Below are 26,570 nucleotides of genomic sequence, written 5' to 3'. Positions count from 1 at the left end.
TATATATGGGCTCCCGCTGTATTTTTTCTATTGCTAGTTAAGGGTAATCCAAGCAGCTACTGGCTGCTAACCCCCACTGCTTGGTGTTACCTTCACTGGCAATGGAAAATCCAGGGAAGCATTTTTTATGCCAAAAAACTACAAAAACATGACGTGAGCTTCGCCATATTTTTGTATGCTAGCCAGGTACAGCAACCCAGCTGCCTACCCGTCTGGGAACTAAAAATATAGGGAAGCCCTTTTTTTAATTATTTCATGAATTTCATGAAATAATTAAAAAAAAGAACAACGAAGGCTTTGCCCCATTTTTGTGTCCAGCCAGATACAACTAGGCAGCTGGGGATTGAAATCCGCAGAACAGGTTAGCCCAAGGTTTCTGGGCCCCTCTTCTGCGAATTGCAGTCCGCAGCCGCCCCAGAAAATGGAGCTTTCATAGAAGCGCCATCATCTGGCGCTGTATCCAACTCTTCCAGCTGGCCTAGTGACGGTGGCTCGCTGGGTAATAATGAGTTAATACTAGCTTTGTTTTACTAGCTAGTATTAAGCCAGAGATTCTTAATGTCAGGCAAGTTTGACCCGGCCATTAAGAATCTCCAATAAAGGATTACAAAAAAAGACACCACACAGAGAAAAAATACTTTAATAGAAATAAATACACAGACAAACTTAGAGACTCCATGTTTATTACTCCCTGCCAGCCCTCCACGATCCTGGTCTTCTGTCTTCTTTCTCCTTCAATCCATGCTACATCAGACAGCACTGCATGGGAGAAAGACGTTGATGCTGCCCGTGCAGTCTTTTCACTCCGTGAATGATCAGAGGCTGCTGGCTGTAAGCAGTGACGTCACCGCTGACAGACGGATTACCATAGCAACGGTGCTCCGATCACGTGATTCCCGATGCCGCTATTTACTGGTTGTGACAGCTAGTCCCTGCATGTGGCTGACTCTGTAAAGAGCATCCACATGCAGGAACATGAGTCGACCATGTACCAGAACATTTCGCCGGTACACGGACATGCTCAAACGAGCACCGTGTACCGGACATATGCACTGACACGACCTAGCATGACGTCATAGCCATGTGACCAGTCTGTAGCCAATGAGATAATAGACACGTGACTGGTCACATGCTATTTTGACGTCACGATAGGTCCTATCATCAGTGCTGGTTACCGGGAGGACGCAGCGATTATCGGAAGGAAAAGCGTAGGGAGACAGAGTGCAGGATGCATTGCGGGGAAAGGTAAGTGTTATGGCAATGTTTATTAACTGTATGTGTACATTTACAATGTGTTTTTATGTGTTTGTGATTGCCTCCCATTGTTTTCAATGGGGTTCGAGAGGTTCGTCGAACGGCTCGCCGAACCGAACTCTAATGTGGCCTCCGTTCGACAAACCGAACCGAACTCGAGCCTTTAGAGGTTCGCTCATCTCTAGCCCTGACCAACGCAGCTAGGTTGCAGCAGCAGTATACCTATAGAAAGACTGTAAAGCACTCTACCCTGCCTATATGCCTCGAATACAAAACAGCAGCTATACCTAAACTGAATGCAGCTGACTGTGGATTTAATAGTGAATAGTATAGATGTAGGCCTGAAAAGTACTTTTGGTTTTAGGTTGCAGCAGCGAGGACTGTAAGATTATATTCCTTGCCTAAATGCTTCACTATCCCTTCTCCCTAGTTCTCCCTATACTAATTGTAGCTAAGCATGGTATTATTACAGAATAGAATAGATTAGAATTAGCCATGAAAAGTACTTTGGGGTTAACATCACAATGACGAGCTAAAGGCTAACAATATTTTCAACTTTTGATCTTCAGACTTGAGCGTGAGGCTACCTTCATTTTATAGACAATCACATTGCCTGTCTCATACATAAATTTGACTTGCACCTATTCAGTATATGATTAGTTATGTAGATTAGTGCCATGACTCTGCATTGTTACTGTTTTGCTCCTAACAATCTAAATTCAAATGTTTAGTATTTTGTTAGTATTTTGGAAATCTACCTTTTGCTTTCAACACTGCCTGAATCTTTCTGGGCATACTCTCGATCAGATTCAAGCATGTCTCCACCGAAATCTGATCCCATGTCTCTTCTGCACATTCCCAAAATTTGTGCAAACTGGTCAACTCACTTAGGTATGTGCTATTTCTTCTTTTTGTACTTCTTTTCAAACTCAAGAAAACGCTTCTGATAATAGTATTGAATTCAAGGCTAATTCACCTTTTTTCGTGCCACCATTTCAGACTTGTGTAACATGCGTTGCACAGTTCTTGTATTTGCATCTGCGATCTCACTATTGTGAAGCATACAAGACACCTCCACTGTCATGTTTGTCACACCAAAACTGATAGACCGTTGTCATGAGCCAACTTGTTGACTCTGATATTTTGCCTGAATGTCCTTCTCTCCTCTCTTGAATGGATGGACAGACTTTATTTTGTATCCTTCAATACTCACATGATGCAGTTTGGCAATTTCCTTGGTGATCAGCCAACTATCGATGAGTTGGATTCTTTCTTTTTCCTTGGGAAATCTTCTTCGTGGCTGCTCCTCAATTCAAACCAGTGACCTTTCGCTTAGGAATTAAATTACTAAAAGACTGAGCTATTAGGGAATGTGAGAACAGGATGTACTTTGTAGAATACAATAAAAATTAGTAGGTACAATTAGCAGGTAGTCTCACTCTCAAAGCTGTAGTAGATGGTGAGATATGGAGCCTGAAAGTCAAATGTTCAAAATATTGTTACTCTTTCACGCATCACTATAGCAGCAGCAAGGTCTGTAAGGCTAGAATCCCTGCCTACATTCCTCTAATATACTATCCCTTCTCCAGCAGCTTGCCCCACACTAATTAAAGCTAAGAGAGGTATTATTAGACAATAAAATAGATTTGATTAGACCTAAAATGGACTTTTGGGTTAGCATAACAGCAGCAAGTAATGTATAGCAATAAGCACTGTCTAGATGCCTCTAATACACAATCCCTTCTTCACCAGCTCTCCCTATACAAAGTGCAGCCAAGTGTGGTATTATTAGAAAATAGAACAGATTAGAATTAGCCCTGAAAAAGACTTTTGGGTTAACATAGCAGCAGCAGGGTAGAATCTCTGCATACATGCCTCTAATACACTATCCCTTCTCCAGCAGCTTATGCTACACTAAATGCAAATTAGAACAGAAAAATCATAGAATAGATTTTTTTATGTAGCAAAGTCTAGAATCCCTGCCTACATGTTTCCAATACACCATCCCTTCTAAAGCAACTCTCCCTACACTAATTGCAGCTTAGAGCAGTATTATTACAAAATAGAATAAATTTGAATTAGCCCCCAAAATGTCTTTTGGGTTACCATAACAGTAGCAAGGAATGTAAGGCAATGATCACTGCCTCTAATACACTATCATTTCTTCAGCAGCTCTCGCCACATGAATTGCAGCTAAAAGTGGTATTATTAGAAAATAGAATAGATTTGAATAAGCTTTGAAAAGACTCTTCTTGGGTTAACATAGCAGCAGCAAGGTCTGTAAGGCTAGAATCCCTGCCTACAGGCCTCTATCCACAATCCTTTCTCCAGCAGGTAGCCCTACACTAAATGCAGCTAAGAGTGGTATTATTAGATAATAATGAGCAAACTTAAAAGGTAAGGCTCGGGATTCATATCGGGCAATGGGTGTCTGGTTCTTGGACTTGAACATGGACTTTTAAGAATAATCTGTCTCCAAATTTGGATTTCGGTTACTCTTTGTACGCTAATAAAGTTTGTTAAAAGGCTGCAGCACAGCCAATCAGCAAGCTTTATTGCATACAGAAGATGCCTGTATGCTGCAGTGACCAGTAAAGGAAACAAAGTGACACGTGCTCCAACCTATTTTTGATAACCAGCAGAAAGCTAGGGGCTACAACTCTCAAATGTTTGCTTTTCCTTGGCTGGTTATCAAAAATAGAGGGAATCCCATGTTGTTTTTTTATAATAATTTAAATAAATAATTTTTAAAAACACCCTATTTTTGATAACCAACCAAGGTAAAAAAGACAGCTGATGACTGGTATTACGAAGCTGGTAGGGGCCTGGTTATTTGGCTCCTTCAAGATTCAAAATAGTGTGGTCCATTAGTTGCACCAATTCTGGTGCTTTGCCTGGCTCTTTCCCATTGCTCTGGTACGGTCACAATCAGGGTAATACTTTTGAGATTGATGTCAGCTGTGAATTGACAGCTGGCATCAAACCCAGTGGTCAGTAATGGATAAGCATATATCAGACACCCCCATTACTAACCCAGCAAGTGTAGAATTAAATAAGACACACACATTGAAAAATAGGTTATTGAATAAACACTTGCCCACACTCACCAATTTATTGTATAAAAAAATCCTCAAAGTTCTGACATAATCCAGTTGGTGAATAAACACTCTCCCACACTCCCTAGTTAACCAATTTATTAATTAGGAAACTTTCACAGTAAAAGTCACTGTAAAAGTCTGAATCCACGCATCTTCAAAAATATCTGGATGCCTGACCCGGGCCCGGAGTTGTCAGGGAACTCTGGCTAATGATTGGGGTCTGTCAACTCTGGAAATAAAAAAATAAAGGAGAAATAAAAATAAAGCAAGCACGCAAGTCTCCAGCCTGGCTATAACTGCTCCCACTGCCGCTAACTCTTCTTCCAGGGCTGCAGCCAGCAGCCGCCCAAGATGGTCGCATCCATTAGATGCGACCATCCTGGAACTTTACCCAGCTCTTCCCGATTGTTCTGGTGCAGTGGCATTTGGAGTGGTTTTGCGGTTGGCCGCTCATTAGGCTCATCTCATATGCACTTCACCCACTCATTAGGCTCATCTCCTATTCACTGCTTCCCCGCCCACCAGCTCCTATGCTTGGGTCAGATTGCAACCAATCACAGCCGCTGGTGGGTGAGTCTATATCGTGCAGTACAATCAGTAAATAAATAATTTTTAAAAAATGGCATCTCCCCCAATTTTGATACCCAGCCAAAATAAACTGGCTAGGTATCAATTACGATCACATGTGGAGGACCGTCGGAATCTCCATCTGTGATCGCAAATAGCCTGAGTGACGTCACCGCTCATTGCGTGGCTCAGACATTCTCTGCCTGAAGCTCACAGCAGGCGGTCATGTTCTATAGCCGCTTGCTGTGACTTCAGATGTAGCAGAGCTGGAATTGTCGTGGGACATCATGTGGATTATGCTGGACCTGGATCTTTTGAGGGTTAATAAAGAAGTGAAAGAGGGTGAGGTTTTTGTATTTTATTTAAAAAAAAGGATTTTTAAGATGTTTGTGCTTATTTCTTTTCGCTTACAGATTAGTAATGGGGGGTCTCATAGATGCTTCCCATTACTAATCAAGGGCTTAGTGGCAGCTGTGAGCTGTTATTAACCCCTTATTACCCCGATTGTCACCGCATCAACGCAATCGGGGAGAGCTGGGAAAAGTTCCAGGATGTTTGCATCTAAAGGATGTGGCAATCTTGAGGGGATGCAGCCTGCTATCTTTAGGCTGGGGAGGCTCAATAAGCATGGGTCTCCCCAGCCTAAATATACCAGCACCCAGCTGTCACGCTTTATCATGGCTGAATATCAAAATTAGGAGGACCGCATGTCTTTTTTATGATTTATTTAAATAATTAAAAAAAAACACATGCGGTTCCTCTTATTTTGATACCCAGCCATGATAAGCACACATGTGGGTGGCTGCAGTTTGTAGCCATATGCTTTATCTGTGCTGGGTATCATAATATGGGGGGGACCCTAAGCCAATTTTTTTATTTATTTATTTTTACTCCAATCTACAGTAACTCGCAGACAGGTTCTGTGACTGCAAGCAGCCAGATACACTGTCATACAGGCTGGGGGTGCTGTCTGACTGCAACCAATCACAGATGCCAGGACTGTGGCGGAAGCGGTGAATATGTATGCAGGTAAATGAGCGGCCCTGAAAGAAGAATGAGGTGCCCAAAAGTAGTTACAACCAGCCAGAGACTCAGTAAAGGCCCCGTCACACTAAGCAACATCGCTAGCAACATCGCTGCTAACGAACAACTTTTGTGACGTTGCTAGCGATGTTGCTGTGTGTGACATCCAGCAACAACCTGGCCCCTGCTGTGAGGTCGTTGGTTGTTGCTGAATGTCCTGGGCCATTTTTTAGTTGTTGCTGTTCCGCTGTGAAGCACAGATCGCTATGTGTGACAGCGAGACAGCAACAACTAAATGTGCAGGCAGCAGGAGCCGGCTTCTGCGGAGGCTGGTAACCAATGTAAACATCGGGTAACCAAGAAGCCCTGTCCTTGGTTACCCGATATTTACCTTTGTTACCAGCCTCCGCCGCTCTCACTGTCAGTGACGGCTCCTGCTCTGTGCACATGTAGCTGCAGGACACATCGGGTTAATTAACCCGATGTGTGCTGTAGCTAGGAAAGCAGGGAGCCAGCGCTAAGCATTGTGCGCTGCTCCCTGCTCTGTGCACATGTAGCTGCAGTACACATCGGGTAATTAACCCGATGTGTGCTGTACTAGGAGAGCAGGGAGCCAGCGCTAAGCGGTGTGCGCTGCTCCCTGCTCTGTGCACATGTAGCTGCAGCACACATCGGGTAATTAACCCGATGTGTGCTGTACTAGAAGAGCAGGGAGCCAGCGCTCAGTGTGCGCTGCTCCCTGCTCTCTGCACGTGTAGCTGCGTGCACTGGTAACCAAGGTAAATATCGGGTTGGTTACCCGATATTTACCTTAGTTACCAAGCGCAGCATCTTCCACGCGGCGCTGGGGGCTGGTCACTGGTTGCTGGTGAGCTCACCAGCAACTCGTGTAGCCATGCTCCAGCGATCCCTGCCAGGTCAGGTTAATGGTGGGATCGCTGGAGCGTTGCAGTGTGACATCTCACCAGCAACCTCCTAGCAACTTACCAGCGATCCCTATCATTGTTGGGATCGCTGGTAAGTTGCTTAGTGTGACTGGACCTTAGGTATAGCACGCTTGCCCTAATCTCCTTATCCCTTCTACCACCATTTTTAAGTGCTGGATTCTAGTCCATATAGATATAAGACCAGCGTCCAGCCAGATATCCAGGATCAATTCCGATATGTACCAGATTTTTAAAAAAAATAAAAATAAAATATCTGGTTCGTTCCGCCAGTCTTGGATATCTGCAAGTTCGCCCATCACTACAAATGTGTGGGCAAATATATGAAAACAAGATTGGGTTGCAGAAAAATGGCAGAAGGTGCTTTGGACTGATGATTCAAAATTTCAAATACTTGGCTGTAACAAAAAGCAGTTTGTTCGGCATAGGGCTGGATAGTGGTACAATAATGGGTATCTGCATGCAACAGTGAAGCATGGTGGAGGTTCCTTGCAAGTTTAAGACTACATTTCAAGCAAATGGAGTTGGAAATAAGGTCAAGATTAATGGTGTCCTCAATATGAGAAATACAGGCAGATACTTTTCTATCATGCAGTACAAACAGGGAGACATCTGATTGTCTACAAATTTATTTGGGTGAAGGACAACGAACCCAATCATACAGCTAATGTCATTATCTTCAAAATAAAGACAAATAAGAAGTCCTGGAAGTGATGACTGCTCACACAGCACCCAAATCTCAAAAGCATCAAGTCTGTCTGGAATTACACGAATAGACTTGCAATTGCAAAGCTAAATTATAAGAAAAAAACTTTTATGAAAAGACAGCAACGCATTTCAAAATCTGACATATTTCTTCCTGAGGCTATCATATCAAGAAGTGTACAAAACAATTTATAAAGGAAGCTGTGATGCAGGGAAATTACATGTTCCACCCGCTGGTAGGTATCAAAACCCACACACATAATTAGAACATATGAATGGTTTATAAACATAATACAAATAAAGAAATTAAAATTTTACATATGCGATCTCTATATAGAGAGAGCAAATAAAAAAAAGATTTGTTACATTACAGCTGTAATTTACAATACGTCAGAAGAACTATCCCAACCATTGGCAAAAGGATGAATAAATACAGACACAACATTAGAAATGGTATTTTAAATCATAGTCTGTCTAAACATTTCTGTTCTGCACACAAAGATCCATCTTGGTTAAGACTGAAAATAATAGAACAAATCCCTGCATGTCATCCATACCATTTAGGAGGTTGGTTAATAGAGAATACTTTAGTTTTTTCAAGCTAGGTACTTTTCCTCCTGAGGGATTAAGCGAAATAGCCTACAATATGTGCTATGTAGGACTATTTTTATATATTATATATATATTTTTTTATTTATTTATTTTTGTATTTTTTTGTATTTTTTTTTAAATGTCTTGAAAATTAAAATTTCTTTATTTGTATTATTATGTCTATAAATCATTGTTATGTTGTTCTGTTGTATGACTGGGTTTTGATACTCACCAGTTGGTGGAACATTTAATAATTTCCTTGAATCACGGCTTCCTTTGCAAGTTGTTTTGTACACTGATTTGTATGATAGCCTGAGGATGAAATCTGATCAAATATGAAATGTATTGCTGTCTTTTAATAAATTACTTTCTACACCTTCTCATCCTTGTCCGTGTCATGTTAGCACCCACCACACGATTTTTTGGTATATTTTTGCCTTGCAGTTGTTTTAATGTAGTCATTAATGAGTGGAGAAGCAGTCTATATAATGAATAGCACTGTACTACTACTCTAGTCAGATTTGTGCTTGACCTGCAAGACTCCACGAAGTGTGTAGACTCCATCTACTATTCCCTGTTTCTTATCACCAGCAGATCATCATGGAGCGCTCAAATTTTGTCTTGCAATGAAGTCTAGATTGTGTGTAAGCCTACATTTAACAAAAGATCTGTGGTTTGTTCTCCAAGATATTTGGAACAACCTCCCTACCAAGTTACTTTAAAAACTGTGTGCAAGGCAAAGGGTGGTCACACTACATATTGCTTTGTTTTAGATTTCTCTTTTGTTCAATCACTTTGCAGTTTATTAATTGTGTAGGGATCTCGACTCACTCGGTGGCATTTGAGGTAGATTTGATGCCCTGGCACCGCCAGGTGGTCACACATAGAATAGGCCCCCGCATAACACCTTCCCTCACAGGGTTACACCAAGCCAACAAAACCCTAGTCACCCCCCCAGGGTAGGAAAGGCACACCAGTGGGCGGGACCAGGCGGATGGAGAATGCCCACCTAGGGATCTGGAGAACCCGGGGCGGGAAAAGTAGTAGTGAGTGAGTGAGAAGTTGCAGTTCAAGTGGGAGCTCAAAGTGAGAGCTCAGAGAGTGAAGTTGTTAGAGGAGAAAGTGAAGTGGAAGTCAGAAAGGAAAGGCGTCGGGGTAGGAGCCCTGGCGTACTGGCTAGGTGGCAGACGGTGGTCCGTGTCTGTCAGGAGACGGGAAGACGGCTGTCGGAGATCCGAGGTGGACCAGGACAGGGTAGGAGCCCGCCGGTACCGACACCAGAGAACCGACCCGGAAACCGTGCACAGAGGGGGTACCTGGACCCTGAAGCATAGACCGGAACCACCAGCTTTGTTAATTTACCACTTGAGGACAGGATTACAGGTCCTGTCCCACCTAAAGTCCCGAAAGCAGACAACAGCCCACCGCGGGGGATAGGGCATCCGCCAGGGCCCGGTAGATCCCAAGGGCCAGCGTCAGCGGGCAAAGCTCCCAACAAAAGTACCGGGAGCAGACTCCCGTGTTCCATAGCGGGAAGTCCACAAACACCAAAACAGTGCAGTGGAAAGTGACACAGACCATCACCCCGGGTCAGGGACCAGAATACACCCGGCCGCAGCGGCCGGCCACTGACTCCTTGGTTTACCAATTGGACTTGTGTGATTCATTGACTGTGAGTAAACTGACAACCCCTGGTCTGAGCGGTGGTGCCACATCTCACCACACACCGTGGGTAGCGTCACAGAGTGATTACGGTAAATCCCGTACAAATACGTCCCCTTTTATTCAAAGTGTCCACGCGACCCCCGGGTCCGGAAAATCCCTCGAGCCACACTGCGGATCCGGATCCGAGCAGCCCGGCTGCTGGCACGGGAGCGGCACACCTCTAAACCTGGCGTCACGAACAGGATTGTAATCCATTCACCTACTTGGTGGAAGTGCACCATGTTCTGGACTGTCAGCGGTGCTCTGCTGCAAAGATTTCGAAAAACCGCCATTTTTGCCGCCATTTTTGGGCGCGAAAAACAACAACCCAGCGTTTTCTTCCCCGAGAAAGAGCGTGAAAGATGAAGCCCCGCCCCCTTGGAACACGGCCGGAAGGAAGTGCCTCCTGAGTCTGAAAACAAAACTAGTGCAACGCGCTAGAAGACTGCTCCCAAAAAACCAAGGGAATGAAGCACCAGATGGATGGCGGCGCCTGGAAGTGATGGAGGTGGAGCGGTGGCTCCCTCAGCGGAGGCAGAGTTGGACCGTCTTCCACCAGGGACCGCTGCCTGGCTGAAGCGAGAACTAGCGCGGTTCTGTGTCCGGGTGCGAGTCCAGTCGATGCAACAAGTGCTGGATTGGAAAACGGAGATCCGGAGGATGGTGGCAGTGGTGTGGGCCCGCGAGAATAGAGCCGCCCACGCAGTGCCACGTCGGGAGAGAGGAACACAGACCCTCCCGGCCTCGCTGACCTGCCCGGAGCCAGAACCCGTTCCCAATAGGGCCGAGGAACACCAGCCGACCCAGCTCCCTGAAGTGACAGGATCGCCTGCTATACCGCCTCTGTTCCCGATGGAAAGCCAGAGTTCCGGGATGTGCTGTGGCTGGTCAAGGGATGTGCCCAGAGAGCTGAGTGAGCCGTACGGCCCTATGCAGCAGTGGTAGCGGAACCCGTAAGTCTAACCGCAACAAGTTAAAAGTTAAGCATCGACTGTTTGAAGCCCGGCTATCCTTGTTGAACGTCCTCATGTTCCTGGAGGAGGCCATCTGCACCGCAGGTGGAGGGTGGCAGGGCAGTTGAAGAAGTTTAGAGCTCCGTTCTTGTTGAACATCTTCCCCCTGCTTGTTGAAAGTGAAGATGCCATCAGGGGTTGGAGCCCCTGGTGGAGGACCCTGAGAAGCAGTTGTACCCGCACCGCCAGCAGCAGGAAGAAGGAGTCTTTGGACAGTGTTGCACCAGGAGTGATGGTGGCACTGTGGATCCGTGCTCCTAGGGCGGTGGTCTTGTGAGAAAACTGCAGAAGGAAGCTGCCCCAGCAGCGGTATTAGAACGTTCTAAACTTATCCACCTTCTTGTTCAGCACCTACGCGGCCTCTGGAGAGGCTGATTGGAGGAAGGGCCTGCGGTGGAGTAGGCTGAGGCCCAGTCACCACTGCAACCGGTGACTACCCTCCAGGACAGGGGTCCTCGGACTATGGGACCCTTGACAAGGACTGCCGGGTAAGGAACTTTTTACCCGGCCCGTGTGGGCGTCACCCGGACCCATTTCTCGACTTGGGAAAAAGGGTGTGCACCAGTTTTAGTGGTGGCACCAGGGAACAGGTTGTTTTGGATGGCAGGCACAATGAAAAGGTGGTCCGGTCCGTTACATTTTTGCAACGTTTAAGAATTGTGCCTGCCGTAAAGGGAAGAAATGTTGTAATGTTATTATTTCTGTTATCTCTTTTTGCATTCCACAGTTGCTGAAAAATAAACGTTGGTGGTCGGACAGCCCGCGGACGGTCTGTATTAAAGCAAGGGGGAATGTGACGCCCTGGCACCGCCCGGTGGTCACATATAGAATAGGCCCCCGCATAACACCTTCCCTTACAGGGTTAAGGCTGCTTTACACGCTGGGACATCGCTAGCATCGGCTAGCGATGTCGCGTGCGATAGCACCCGCCCCGAATGGTGGCACGATATGTGGTCGTTGCTGCCTTAGCGAACATTATCGCTACGGCAGCGTCACAAGCACATACCAGCTCTGCGACATCGGTGTGACCGGTGAGCCGCCTCCTTTCTAAGGGAGCGGTTCATTCAGCATCACAGCGACATCACAGCAGCGTCACTGAACCACCGCCCAATAGAAAAGGAGGGGCGGAGATGAGCGGCCGGAACATGCCACCCACCTCCTTCCTTCCTCCTTTGCCGGTGGACGCAGGTAAGGAGAGGTTTGTCGTTCCAGCGGCGTCACACGTAGCGATGTGTGCTGCCGCCGGAACGACAAACAACAACGATAATTGGGAAGAGGGGGGCATGTCACCGATGAGTGATTTTTAACATTTTTGCGACGATTCCAAATCACTCATAGGTGTCACACACAACGACATCGCTAAAGCGGCCGGATGTGCGTCACAAGTTCCGTGACCTGTGACATAGTGTGTAAAGCCACCTTTACACCAAGCCAACAAAACCCTAGTCACCCCCCCCCAGGGTAGGAAAGGCACACCAGTCCACTGCGTATTCCTTGTGGAGAGCTAGGATTCTTGTAACCCAAATTTCATCCTGACATACTAGAAACAACCATCTGGCAGTGAAAAAGCTGTTTTATCCTTGGCATCTGTGCATAGGGGAATCTGCCTATAGCCTTTCATGATGGCCAGGGTGGTAATGTACCGGGCTGGCTCAAGCCTTTTAATGAGCTCATTGACATAGGCTTTGGATTTATGCCAAACTTGGAATCCTCATTCAGCTTCCGGTAGTCAGTGCAGAATCACCATTCTCCATGGTTTTGATACCAAGTCTATGGGACTGGACCTGCCACTCTTTGACTCTGCAATCACTCCTAGAACCAACATCCACTTCCCCTTCTTGAGATTACTTCTCAGCGAGCCTCAGGAATCCAAATTACCATGTGGATTTCATGTTCTGTGACCCGAGTACAACATGACAGTTCTGAAAAGAATTCTCTAGTCCAATGAAGCAATTCTCTGCACTGCTGCTTTTCAGCAGGTGACAGCATCTCTGCCACCTTGACATCTTTCATATCGGCTGTGGACTTAAGCCTTCTTTACACCTTTCAATTCTGCATACGATATCGTATGCGATGTGACACGCCCCCATCAAATGTGCGACACGTTCAATTTGTTGACCGTGTCGCACAAACGATTAATTGCTGTCACACGTACTTACCCTTCCATACGACCTCGATGTGGGCGGCGAACATCCACTTCCTGGAGTGGGAGGGACGTTCTGCGTCACAGCAACGTCATGCGGCAGCCGGCCAATAGAAGCGGAGGGGCGGAGATGAGCGGGGCGTAAACATCCCGCCCACCTCCTTCCTTCCACATTGCCGACGAGAGCCGCGGGACGCAGGTAAGATCTGTTCATCGTTCCCGGGGTGTCACACACTGCGATGTGTGGTACCTCGGGAACATTGAACAACCCGACGTTCAATTTTATGGAAATGAACGACGTGTATCCGATGAACGGTTTTACGTTCAATTGCAATTGCAAGTAGCTGTCACACGCTACAACAACACTAACGATGCCAGATGTGCGTCACTTACGGCATGACCCCGCCGACACATCGTTAGATTTGTTGTAGCGTGTAAAGCCCGCTTTAGCCACCAAACACTGAGCTTCCATGGGTTTCCTATCTTGCTATGGCTTGATCAGATTAACATGTACACCTGGCAAGGCTTCCTTCTCCCTGGTTGGTGGACTTTATAATTTACTTTTTCTGTCTTTTCCACTACTTTGTAAGGGCCTTGGCACTTGGATAGAAATTAGCTTTCTATAATGGCCAACAGCACTAGTACACTATCCCTAGGGCTGAATTGTCACACTTTTGATGACCAATTGTACACGCTCGACTGTGCCTCTTGTACCTAGAGGAGGTGCTCTCTTACAATGAGCATCACTTCAGCAATCCTCTCTAGCATTTGAACCACATGTTCAATTACAATCCTGTAAGGTGTAGTCTCCATTTCCCAGGTCTCCGTCGCTATATCCAGCAGTCCATGGGAATGTCAGCCATATAATAATTCAAAAGCAAAGAAACCAGTAGAGGCCCCTGGGACATTTCTGATGGAGAATAACTAGTACAGTAGTAGGCACTCTCAGTTACCAATGGCTTTCTCTAGCATGGCCTTCAAGGTATTAACAAATCTTTCCATGATACTTGTGAAGTCACGAGGGTCCAGGGGTGTTTAGACTGCACATTGGGCTCATCCTCCTGAATGCCTGTACTCATTCCCCATGGGCAGAACACTACTCAGACAACACAGAGTGAGCTTATCAAATTTTATTAAATCAAATTCTTAGATTTTATTGGGTTATCAACACACAGCAGCATATTGTACATTCTCAGAAAATACCCCAGTTTGTGCAAGTGACAGAATCTCTCTCTTCTGCTGGCTTGCCTGGGATAGAAACCTCTGTCACTTAGGAATATCCAGGGCCAACTATTCCAACCACTGAAAGGAGACAGCGGCAAGTTTAGGAAGCTGAATGAGCTCAGCGAGGTATGTGACCAGGTGACCAAATTGTTCCAAACTCAGTTCTCCAAACAAATTTGTGGGCTGTGTTGGGCAGTGGAGAAGTTCTGGAACCATGGTGCCTAGGCTGATATGCTGTAGAATCACTCTGGTGACAGGAGCAGGCTCCTTTTATATCTTTTAGCTCCCATTTCAGGCCATTGTGTCCCACAGGATGGGGCAAGATAAACAACATGGCTGTTCCCTCAGTATTCACTAGTTCAATTATACTGCATAATTTTCCTCGAAATGATGCAAACTAGTACATCACAGGGGGCTGATGCAATCCATAATCAGCAGGCATTCCACAGCTTAGCATACAAAAGGGGGCACCAGACAGTGTGAAACAATGGCTCATATACTTTGACTTACTGAACAAAAGAAATTACATGTCTGGCATAATTGAGAATAGTTTATCCCCCTCTCCTCCTCCTCCTCCTCACAAGTGGCCACATTGATGCTGAGTCCTCACAGAATTGGTACTGTTTAGCATAATCCATGACCACTAGGATATACTGTACTTGTGCCCTCTGGAGGACTTGGCCAAAGTTTTCACTAAATCCATCGCTATGAGTTAAATGGCCTGATGCGCCAGAAGCGCTGCCTTGCTCACCACAAGGCATTTCCTCATGTCAGTTCCCCCAGACTCCCCCAACTCAGTGATGTTGGCCTCATACTCATCGCTAACTAACACACAAAAGGGAAACCCATCAGAGTCAGGCTTTGACGGGGTTTCTTTATAGGTGCCCTCTCTGTTTTCCAAGTAACGTAGCGATCCCCTTTTTTCTCACAAGTTATAACTTAATATAATGCTTTTCCATGCTTAAAGCTAGGAAATGTATGGGTGGGTAGGATCTTAATAAAAAATGGCCTTAAGGGGGCTTTACACGCAGCGATATCGCTAGCAATGTCGCTGGTGAAAGCACTCGCCCCCGTCGGTTGTGCGTCACGGGCAAAACGCTGCCCGTGGCGCAGAACATGGTTACACAGACTTACCTGCCTAGCGACGTCGCTGTGGCCGGCGAACCGGCTCTTTTCTAAGGGGGCGGTTCGTTCGCCGTCACAGCGGCCTCACTAAGCGGCCGCCCAACAGAAGCGTAGATGAGCGGGGCGAACATTCCGCCCACCTTCTTCCTTCCTCATTGCCGGCGGCCGCAGGTACGGTGAAGTTCCTCGTTCCTGCGGTGTCACACATAGCAATGTGTGCTGCCGCAGGAACGATGAACAATCTGCGTCCTGCAACAGCAACGATAATCGGGATTAGAACGACCGGACAACGATCACCGATTAGGTAAGTAATTTTGATCGTTTAACGGTCGTTCGTGCGTTTCACATGCAACGACGTCGCTATCGAGGCCGGATGTGCGTCACGAATTCCGTGACCCCAACGACATCTCGTTAGCGATGTCATTGCGTGTAAAGCCCGCTTAAGTCGGATGGGAGGAGTGCTAATTACTAGTGATGAACAAATGCTAAACATTCAGGTTCAGGTTATTTGTACGAATACCTGGTATTATTCCAGTATTTGTCACGAATAACAAACCTAATGCAAATCAATAATAATAATCTTTATTTCTATAGCGCCAACATATTCCGCAGCGCTTTACAATTCAGGAGGATCATATACAAACAAGTAACAGTTATAGAAATACAATATTTAGAGGGAAAAAAAAGAAAAAACACAACCCTGCTCGTGAGAGCTTACAATCTACAATGAGATGGGGGGGGGAGAGGCAAGGGTCAAATATTTATTTACAATGACAATCCAGCCATCTCACGGAAATGGGGGATAGATAATGTTTTCCTGGACCAGTGGGCCAGAGCCTTGAGATGCCTTTGGGTGCCAAGGAGTTTAATGTGGAGTTATGTTGTGAGAAGTTGTAGAGGGACTATGTGAATCGAATCTGATTAGGGAGTGTGATAGGCCGCCCTAAAAAGATGCGTCTTTAGGGTGCGTCTGAAGCTGAGTAAGTTGTGAATTGTCCTAACTTCTTGGGGTAGAGCGTTCCAGAGGGTTGGTGCAGCTCGGAAGAAGTCTTGGATCCGGGAGTGGGAGGTTCGAATTAGTGTGGATGTTAGTCGAAAGTCGCTTGCAGAGCGTAGAGAACAGGTGGGGTGATAGACAGAGAGGAGGGTGGAGATGTAGGGGCGTGACGCACTGTGGAGAGCTTTATGGGTGAGAACAAGCAGTTTGAATTGGATCCTGTGATATATGGGCAGCCAGTACAATGACTGGCACAGAGCAGAGGCATCCAAGTAGCAGTTAGCCAGGTAGGTGACCCTGGCTGCTGCATTAAGGATGGACTGTAGAGGAGAGAGTCTAGTTAGGGGGAGACCAATTAATAGAGAGTTACAGTAGTCAAGGCGAGAGTGGATCAGGGCCACGGTGAGGGTTTATGTCGTTTCCATAGTGAGAAAGGGGCGGATTCTAGAGATGTTCTTGAGGTGCAAGCGGCAGGAGCGGGCAAGAGATTGTATGTGGGAGGTGAAGGAGAGATCAGTGTCAAGTATAACACCCAGACAGCGGGCCTGCGGCCTAGGACTTATCGTTGTGCCACACACAGAGAGGGAGATGTCAGGTTTAGGAAGGTTGGAGGATGGAGGAAAAAGAAGAAGTTCAGTTTTGGAAAGGTTAAGTTTCAGATAGAGAGCAGACATGACATTGCAAACTGCAGTCAGGCAGTCACTTGTGTTCTGTAGTACAGCGGGGGTGAGCTCAGGGGAGGAGGTATATAGCTGTGTGTCATCAGCATAAAGATGGTACTGAAAGCCAAATCTGCTGATGGTCTGTCAAATACGGGAATAATACTAGTTATTTGGTACAAATAACCCAAACCCAAATATTTAATGTTCGCTCATCACTAAGAAGTACCTTAATTTTTAAAAGTGTATTGCATATAGGAGTAATGTAATTCGAATTTCATATGTTCAATGTTCACATTTATCTTGGTGCTTACACAGTGCTGCTGTTTTCTTTTATTTGTGTATTATGCATTCATAGCAGCTTGCACTTGTTCACACATACTTTAGTCTATTTGGAGGTGCTGGTCTGTTTTTGTGATCGATCGATCGATAGATAGATAGATTGATTACCACTCCACTGCTGAGGATTGGCATTTGTCATCTTAAGGCCCCGTCACACTAAGCAACATCGCTAGCAACATCGCTGCTAACGAACAACTTTTGTGACGTAGCAGCGATGTTGCTAGTGATGTCGCTGTGTGTGCCATCCAGCAACAACCTGGCCCCTGCTGTGAGGTCGTTGGTTGTTGCTGAATGTCCTGGGCCATTTTTTAGTTGTTGCTGTCCCGCTGTGAAGCACAGATCGCTGTGTGTGACAGCGAGACAGCAACAACTAAATGTGCAGGCAGCAGGAGCTGGCTTCTGCGGAGGCTGGTAACCACAGTAAACATCGGGTAACCAAGAAGCCCTGTCCTTGGTTACCCGATATTTACCTTTGTTACCAGCCTCCGCCTCTCTCACTCTCAGTGCCGGCTCCTGCTCTGTGCACATGTAGCTGCAGGACACATCGGGTTAATTAACCCGATGTGTGCTGTAGCTAGGAGAGCAGGGAGCCAGCGCTAAGCAGTGTGCGCGGCTCCCTGCTGTCTGCACATGTAGCTGCAGTACACATCGGGTAATTAACCCGATGTGTGCTGTAACTAGGAGAGCAGGGAGCCAGCGCTCAGTGTGCGCTGCTCCCTGCTCTCTGCACGTGTAGCTGCGTGCGCTGGTAACCAAGGTAAATATCGGGTTGGTTACCTGATATTTACCTTAGTTACCAAGCGCAGCATCTTCCACGCGGCGCTGGGGGCTGGTCACTGGTTGCTGGTGAGCTCACCAGCAACTCATGTAGCGACGCTCCAGCGATCCCTGCCAGGTCAGGTTGCTGGTGGGATCGCTGGAGCATATATATAGAGAAAAGCTGGTATGCAAAAAACAGGGATACACCTGTATGAGTATACAAAAAGTCTTTATTACAATAGTCACTCAAGTGGACACAAACCAATTTAAAAACAATTAAAAGGCTCAAAGCCTATAAATGTCTTTGTCTATCCCCTGTGAGGGATAGAGCAACCCCCTAGCAGATATAATGTAAACAAGGTGAACAAAGAAGGGCTGTATGCACACAGTAAGAAGTCCCAACCATAAGGCAATAAATATGAACCTCACATGCACAAGTAACACATTCACATGGGTCACAATACTGTTGCAAGATAATGAAAACACCAAATCCCAACAATGGGGCAGTGTGAGTGGGACAATCAGCATATGTGTAATATAAAAATGACCACATTCATCTAAAGCACATAACTATTATAGAGTGATAAACTGGTTAAGGAAAAACCTCATATGCAAAGATGAGAGATAACCACATAAACATGAGCCACAATACTATTGTAAGGTGGTATAAGCTTACAACATGAGATCTATAAGCTGGTTTATAATAAACCGCAAATATATAAGGTAATAGCTGCAATCTCATATAACAAAATACATTATACAGCATAAGTGGCAAAAGAACAAATATACACAGCATGAGATTTAACCATCATCCACATGTGCCCAAGATGGTAATGGCTGCATGCACATAAATCATGGTATAAAAGTGCAAAGGTCCCTAAGGAATATCAGCCCAAATTTGTATCACCAAAGAACATAGTCCATATAGTAGCTAGGTGGGATAAGAGGTCCCCACGCGTATCGCTGTCACCTGGGACAGCTTCGTCAGGGGTGAAGTGTGCCCACAAGAGGGGCTAGGGTTTAAATAACCCAGAAATTACCTTAACAGCTGTTGAGCAGTTTCGAAAACGCCGCGTTGAAACATGTGCCCGGCGTCCCGGAAGTCACATGCATGCTAGCGTTCAGCCAGGAAGAGGAAAGGAGTGATTCAGTATTTTCGGGTACCGCGCATGCGCGGGACTCCAAAAAGATGGCGGCCGCCATACAAGGAGACATAATATAAGTAAGTACCGTTCATAAGGGAAAAAAGACAGAAACTCCATGTGACAGGAACAGTATTCAATAATAGCCAAATAGAAATAGCGTGATTATATTTTAGCAGAGGAGAAACATGAAAAATGATAATAATAATGACAATTTTCTGCCGTTTGCATTCCTCAATCTGAGCCCATTCATATTGGATATAACAAGTCCCAAAAAGGGGAGACAGACCACATAAGATAAAATAAGTCACATCTCCCCCTTTATAAAAGTTCCTAATGGGAAATTAGGTAATGTCCCTCACAGATTTTTTGGAATACTTCATGTAATTGTTCTCTCCCTATTCAAGACCCAGAATGAGGGGAATCACAACCTAAGATACAGAAAAATGCCATTACTAACATTCCTACACAAGATCAAAAAAGGGGATCTAAGAATAAGAGTCCAAACCCCATAGGATAACATTCGAAAATAGACCAGAGAAGAGAGAGAAGCCTCATCTTTGTTTATAAAACCCTGTAAACAAAAGGTCCTCATTTAGGCCCAACGGAGCAAGACAATTTAATTTGAAAATCCAAGATGATTCCCGTCTGAGAAGTTCCAGGGTGGTATTACCACCTCTGATGTTGGTTCTAATTCTTTCCAGTCCAAGAATCCTTATATTGGAAGTCCGTCCTCCATGCTCCTTCAAAAAATGCATCGCCACCGATGATATTGTCTTTCCCTTTTCCAGGTCCGTTTTTGCTGTTCCAATCGTAGATAAATGCTGCTGGATTCGTTTTCGAAGCTCTTGTCCTGTCTGTCCGACATATATTTTGGGACATCCGCAAATAAGTCCATAAACCAGGTTTTTGGTCCTGCAATTAAAGAAGCCCCGAGGTCTCTGTGAAGATGTAAACATAGTGCAGAAAGTTAGGTCCCTTGCTAACATAAGAGGGCAAATACTACAATTACCACATGGGTAGGAGCCTTCAATCAAGGAACCCCCATCCGTTCTTTTTGTGGGCCTAATAAAATGACTATTGGAAAGAGAGTCTTTCAGGTTCCTCGCCCTCCTAGCCACCATACTTGGTACATCCGAGATGTGTTTGGCTAAAACTCGTTCGCTTTGTAGGATACCCCAGTTTTTTTGTAGTATATGTCGCAAATCTGACCATTGATTATTATATATAGTAATAATACTGGTTTTATATTCCGCTCTACCCTGACGATCTTGTTTAACTAATACATCCTTCCTTTCTTGAGATGCAGAATACTGAAAAGCCTGGGAGATTACCTTTTTCGGATATCCTCGTGCCAGAAATCATTTTGTCAGATCCTGAGATTGTGAGCGGAAATCTTCCTCTCTACTACAATTCCTTCGAAGACGGAGGAATTGACCCTTTGGGATTCATTTTCGTTGGTGTACTGGGTGAAAGCTTGAATAGTGCAGGAGACTGTTTGTTGAGGTGGGTTTCCGAAAAAGGTCTGTCACGATTCTTGAATTAGATGAAGACGCTGGAGCGTCGCAGTGTGACATCTCACCAGCAACCTCCTAGCAACTTACCAGCGATCCCTATCATTGTTGGGATCGCTGGTAAGTTGTTTAGTGTGACTGGACCTTTACTCTACCAGCCTCTTATCTACCGTTTACCATCTAAATAAATATAAGCAGGCCAGAGAAGGCAGCTGTCTCCTAGATACCTTCAATCCATTGTTTTATCAATGTGCAGAAAGACTGCAAAAACAAGATATCAACATCAATCTGTACCCACTTGGCTTTATTTATAAAAGGAGCCAAAGCATGTACACAATTCCACATGCTTAACTGAACTTTTGTACAAATTTGTAATTATCGTTTTTACATTATTTGCTTTCTATGTCCTAGCTCCCATTGACTTGTGAAGATGATCCACTGACGACAATGGAAGACACCATCTCAATTTGTGAATTCTGTAATTTGCCTATGAAAACATTTCCATCCATTGAACAACTTTCTTCTGAACCCGGAGGCATGGTAATTGTATGAGTATTCCGAGGTTGGACAATGCAATATTTTTTGTCGATAATGGCCTATTTTCTGTATAATAGGTCACACTTATCACAATTCCTTCATAATTGACAGCAAGAGTAACATCATTCGGGGAAAGTTATCTAGAATTGTAGCTGCTGTTCATAGCAACCAATTAAATCCCAGCTCAAATTTATATGAGACCTTTTTGAAAATGATAACTGCGAACTTTGAGTTATACAACTGCTCCACTTTTTCTTAGTACCAGGTTTGATCGATCTTCTCCAAACACTTTTTTTTCCGATCGGTATATATTTAATGCTGATGGTTCCAAAGCCATGGATCATGCACATCTGACACAGTAAACTTATGGAGTAGGCCGCTGGCACTTGTAGTGTGCCTTCTCCCGATTCAGCATATTCTCCAGCTTTAACACTAGGAAATCACTTGAGGTTCACTTCAATTCTACAATAAAGGCAAAAATATTGATTCTTCAACATTTGTGATTCTATCCACCCTCCTCTACGTCACCTTTAAACTAAAACATTTAATGTTTCTGTAAAATTGTGTCTTGCAATTAATCTTCCTTCCTATTTAGATATTCACTCCTCTGTCATTTTCATTATGTTTTTTTTATCTTCGAATAATATTCATTTGAAGCCTGGCAATTTTACTGGGCTCCTCTCCACTGGATTGCTATGGAAACAAACCACTTGAAGGGATAAGATAATGAGCATAATAGGATCACTTATTAAGTGTCCGTTAATGTAGTAAGAGAATCATCAGCTAATGTGGACTCTTCTAGGGGAATGTCTAAAATTCTGCACCAATCTTCTAAGTCTCCTGGAGTAGGCAATGCACAAGTTCAGATTCATTTTGTATTATAGTAATTAAGGCCTCATTCAGACATAAGACATTCAGACAAAGATATGGACCATTTTTCAATAATGTTTCGACAGTGTTTTAGTTTCTACCATCAGTGGTTTTGTCACTGAGAATGTACTGACAGACAAGGGTTTCCTAAACTGGCCCATAGATTCGAGACCTTGCGCTGTACCTTATCTTGGAGGTAAGCTTGATGGTAGCCAAGTCCAAGCCCTCAACGGGACCCTGTCTCCTGTCCGAGACCAGATCTTACTCCCCCACCCAGGGAGCAGGCCAGAAAACCCAGTAACAAAACTCCCCAGAAAGGACACTGTCAAGGGAAACCCAAATCTCGTACATACTGCACTCAAACACAAAGGAGAGACAGTATGTGTACAGGAAAATAAAAAAATGGGTAGGGAATAAACTCACAAAAGGGAAATGATCAGACCACTTATAAAAGCAACTGTTGTTCACCATGAACTGACAACCACTGAGACCAGGATCGCTGATGCTATCTTTGACGATTTTATACTACATTCCCCTGCCTTAAATAGGAAGGGAGCAGCTGTGGATGGTAATCAGGAACCTGGCTCTCAGAAGAGTTGCACACTGCTCCAAAAAAAGTATTAACTCCTGCATAGCTGGGATCAGTGAAACAACTCAGCCGATGCTGAGCATTTAAGAGACGCTAGGCTGCCTGTCAGACTCCGAAATGTGAAGAAAGTCCGACGCCGTAGTAGTTATCTGCGTGTGTGGATCAGGAAGGCGTATGACAGATTTTCACTGAAAAAACCTGCAAATATTCTTCTATTCATTGGAATATTAACCCCTTACTGCTGAAGCCTGTTTTCACCTTCCTGACAAGGCCAAATTTTGCAATTCTGACCAGTGCTACTTTCTGTTGTAATAACTTTGAAGCACTTCAATAGATCCCAGTGATTCTGAGACTGTTTTTTGTGACACATTGTACTTCATGATAGTGGTAAATTTAGGTTGAAATTTTGTATGCTTATGGGTGAAAATACGTGAATTTTGGTGAGAATGTCAAAAATTTAGCCATTTTAAAACTTTTACATTTTATGCCTTTTAAACCAGAGAGCTATGTCACAGAAAATAGTTAAGAAATAACATTACCCACAAATCTACTTTACATCAGCCCTATTTTTGAAACATATTTTTTGTTAGGAATTTAGAAAGAAGGGTTAAAAGATTAGCAGCAATTTCTCATTTTTCCAAGAAAATTTACAAAACCAATCACATTTGAAGTGACTTTGAGGGTCTAATATGACAGAAAATACCCCAAAACAGCGTCGAACTGCAGTGTCTGGGGCCCACCAGAGGAATTGACTCCAGGGGCCCATATGCCGCCCCCGTACCAGCAGCCGAGCTCGAGGGGTCTCCGGACCCGGGGGTCGTGCGGACACTCAAATAAAAAGGGGCGTAATATGTGCGGGAGATTTGTTGTAAATTCTTCGTGATGTCACCCACGGTGTCTGGTAAGATGGAGTACCACCACTGCTATTGCGGAGCACCCGGGGTGGTGGAGTGGCAGCTAGATATTGGACCCCTCCGTGGGTAGGGGTGGATGCCCCGAGGCTCAGTGTCCAGGGCACGTGGACTGATGTAGGCCGGAGGTGGCGCACCGGGCCGGACTAGGGGATGGTGGTGTACTCACTGTTGAATAATTGCACACAAGTATGCTGGTAAACCAAGTTGTCAGTGACCGGCTGCCGCGTCCGGGTGTACTCGGGTCCCATACACGGCTGGTGTACCGATGTCCCTTCCTCTGGCACGCTGTAATTTTTCCAATTCTGGACAACCCCGTATGGAACGGGGAAATCCGCTTCCAGGGCTGTTATGTTTGGGAGTCACGCCCGCGAAAACCGATCCTTGGGATCTCAGTGGGTGTTTGTGGATACCCTATCCCCCGCGGTGGGCTGCCGTTTCGCTCTATCTGGGCTCCCACTTTGGAACAACGTCTGGAACCTTTCTCCTGGCCTGGTGAATTAGAGAAGGGGCTTGCAACCGTCTTCTAACTAGGGTCCAGGTACCCCGCCTGTGCACGGTTTCCGGACCGGATCTCCGCTGTCAGTACCGACGGACTCCAACCCTGTCCCAGTCCACTTTGGATTTCCCACGACCGGACTCACGTCACCTTTGGACACAGTTCCCTGCTTGCCACCTAGCCAGTAGACCAGGGCCACTAACCTGGCTACCCTTCACTAGGCTCAGCTTTCACCCTCACTTCTCCTTCACCACTCTGCACTCGAACTCCACTCTTTACTACTCAAAATCTGAACTTGAACTACTGTGATCCTCAAGACCCCTAGGTGGGCGCTCCGAAAGCGCCTGGTCCCGCCCACTGGTGTGTTCTTCTTACCCTGAGGGGGGTGGCTAGGATTTTGTGGCAGATGGTACCTGATGTGGGATGGTGTTATGTCGGGTGAATTGTTCCTCTGTGACCACCTGGCGGCGCCAGGGCGTCACACCCACCCTACAGAAATATGCAAATACCTATTAGCTGTTATCCCTGTTATATTGGAGCATCCACGCACAGGCTGCTCCTGCACATCTCCTGTGCACACACAATAACTCATGTACAATTAAAGTAGTTAGCAGTAAGGGGGATCTTTGGTGAAAACAAGTGATCACCGATCCACAGGTTAGTTAGGTGATCACTTATTGAATGAATGGATCCGGGGACGAGTCGGACATGAGCTCCACTTTCAAGGGAATATAAGTTACAAGGTTGGTGCTGGTCCCAGCAATCCGTCCCCATAGATGAATAAGTTATCACTTATACTTAGGCCTCGTTCACACGTTCAGTATTTGGTTAGTTTTTTATATCAGTATTTCTAAGCCAAAACTAGGAATGGGTTAAAAACGCAGAGGCATTTCTATTATACTTTTCCTCTGATTTTACCACTACTGGTTTTGGCTACAAATACTGAGGTAAAATACTGACCAAATACTCAACATGGGCACATGGCCTTAGAATAGGAGATTACTTAGCATATTTGCTACAGTGTAATAGTCACAGGACAGGGAGGGGTTAAACATACAACATTCTACTGGAAATAATCTTCCCTTTATTGATAGAGAAAACAAATGTCCTCCAGACACAACACAATCCACTATACCAAGACCAATAATACCATATACAATGGAGAAATACCGCCACACCGTGACCAATAACATATTACCACCACATACACCTTGTGCAGAATTATTAGGCAACTTGTATTTTAGAAAAGTTTTGTTTTTATTGATTAACAACTATGTTCTCAATCAACCCAAAAGACTCATAAATATCAAAACTTAATATTTTTGGAAGTTGGAGTGGGGTTTTTTTTAGATTTGGCTTTCTTAGGAGGATATCTGTTTGTGCAGGTAACTATTACTGTGCAGAATTATTAGGCAACGAAATAAAAACCAAATATATTCCCATCTCACTTGTTTATTTTCACCAGGTAAACCAATATAACTGCACAAAATTTAGAAATAAACATTTCTGACATGCAAAAACAAAGCCCCAAAATATTAGTGAACAATATAGTCACCTTTCTTTATGATGACGCTCAACAGCCTACCATCCATAGATTCTGTCAGTTGCTTGATCTGTTTACGATCAACATTGCGTGCAGCAGCCACCACAGTCTCCCAGACACTGTTCCGAGAGGTGTACTGCTTTCCCTCCCTGTAGATCTCACATTTTATGAGGGACCACAGGTTCTCTATGGGGTTCAGATCAGGTGAACAAGGGGGTCATGTCATTATTTTTTCATTTTTTAGACCTTTACTGGCCAGCCACGCTGTGGAGTAGTTGCATGCATGTGATGGAGCATTGTCCTGCATGAAAATCATGTTTTTCTTGAACGATACCGACTTCTTCCTGTACCAGTGTATGAAAAAGTTGTCTTCCAGAAACTGGCAGTAGGTCTGGGAGTTAAGCTTCACTCCATCCTCAACCCGAAAAGGTCCCACAAGTTCATCTTTGATGATACCAGCCAATACCAGTACCTCACCTCCACCTTGCTGGCATCTGAGACGGAGTGGAGCTCTTTGCCCTTTTCTAATCCAGCATCTGGCCCATCCATCTGGCCCATCAAGAGTCACTCTCATTTCATCAGTCAATAAAACCTTTGAAAAATCAGTCTTAAGATATTTCTTGGCACGGTCTTGACGTTTTATCTTATGTTTCTTGTTCAAAGGTGGTCATTTTTCAGCCTTCCTTACCTTGGCCATGTCCTTGAGTATGGCACACCTTGTGCTTTTTGATACTCCAGTAACATTGCAACTCTGAAATATGGCCAAACTGTTGGCAAATGGCATCTTGGCAGCTTCACGCTTGATTGTCCTCAATTC

At 45.1% G+C, this 26,570-nt stretch overlaps 1 protein-coding gene across 1 annotated transcript in view; it reads left to right on the top strand.

Annotated features, from left to right (window-relative positions):
* Window positions 1–26,570, top strand: part of ERICH6B (glutamate rich 6B) — a 441,806-nt gene that overhangs the window by 203,595 nt on the left and 211,641 nt on the right. The window contains exon 6 of the mRNA XM_075334387.1: window positions 21,216–21,344. Within this exon, the coding sequence (XP_075190502.1) occupies window positions 21,216–21,344 (129 nt within the window). The remainder of the gene's footprint in view (window positions 1–21,215; window positions 21,345–26,570) is intronic.

Source organism: Anomaloglossus baeobatrachus, chromosome 2 (assembly GCF_048569485.1).
Source record: "Anomaloglossus baeobatrachus isolate aAnoBae1 chromosome 2, aAnoBae1.hap1, whole genome shotgun sequence".
Taxonomy (NCBI): Eukaryota; Metazoa; Chordata; class Amphibia; order Anura; family Aromobatidae; genus Anomaloglossus; species Anomaloglossus baeobatrachus.
Note: the sequence above shows the minus strand (reverse complement) of the source record. Positions and strands in the feature narration are given on the sequence as shown.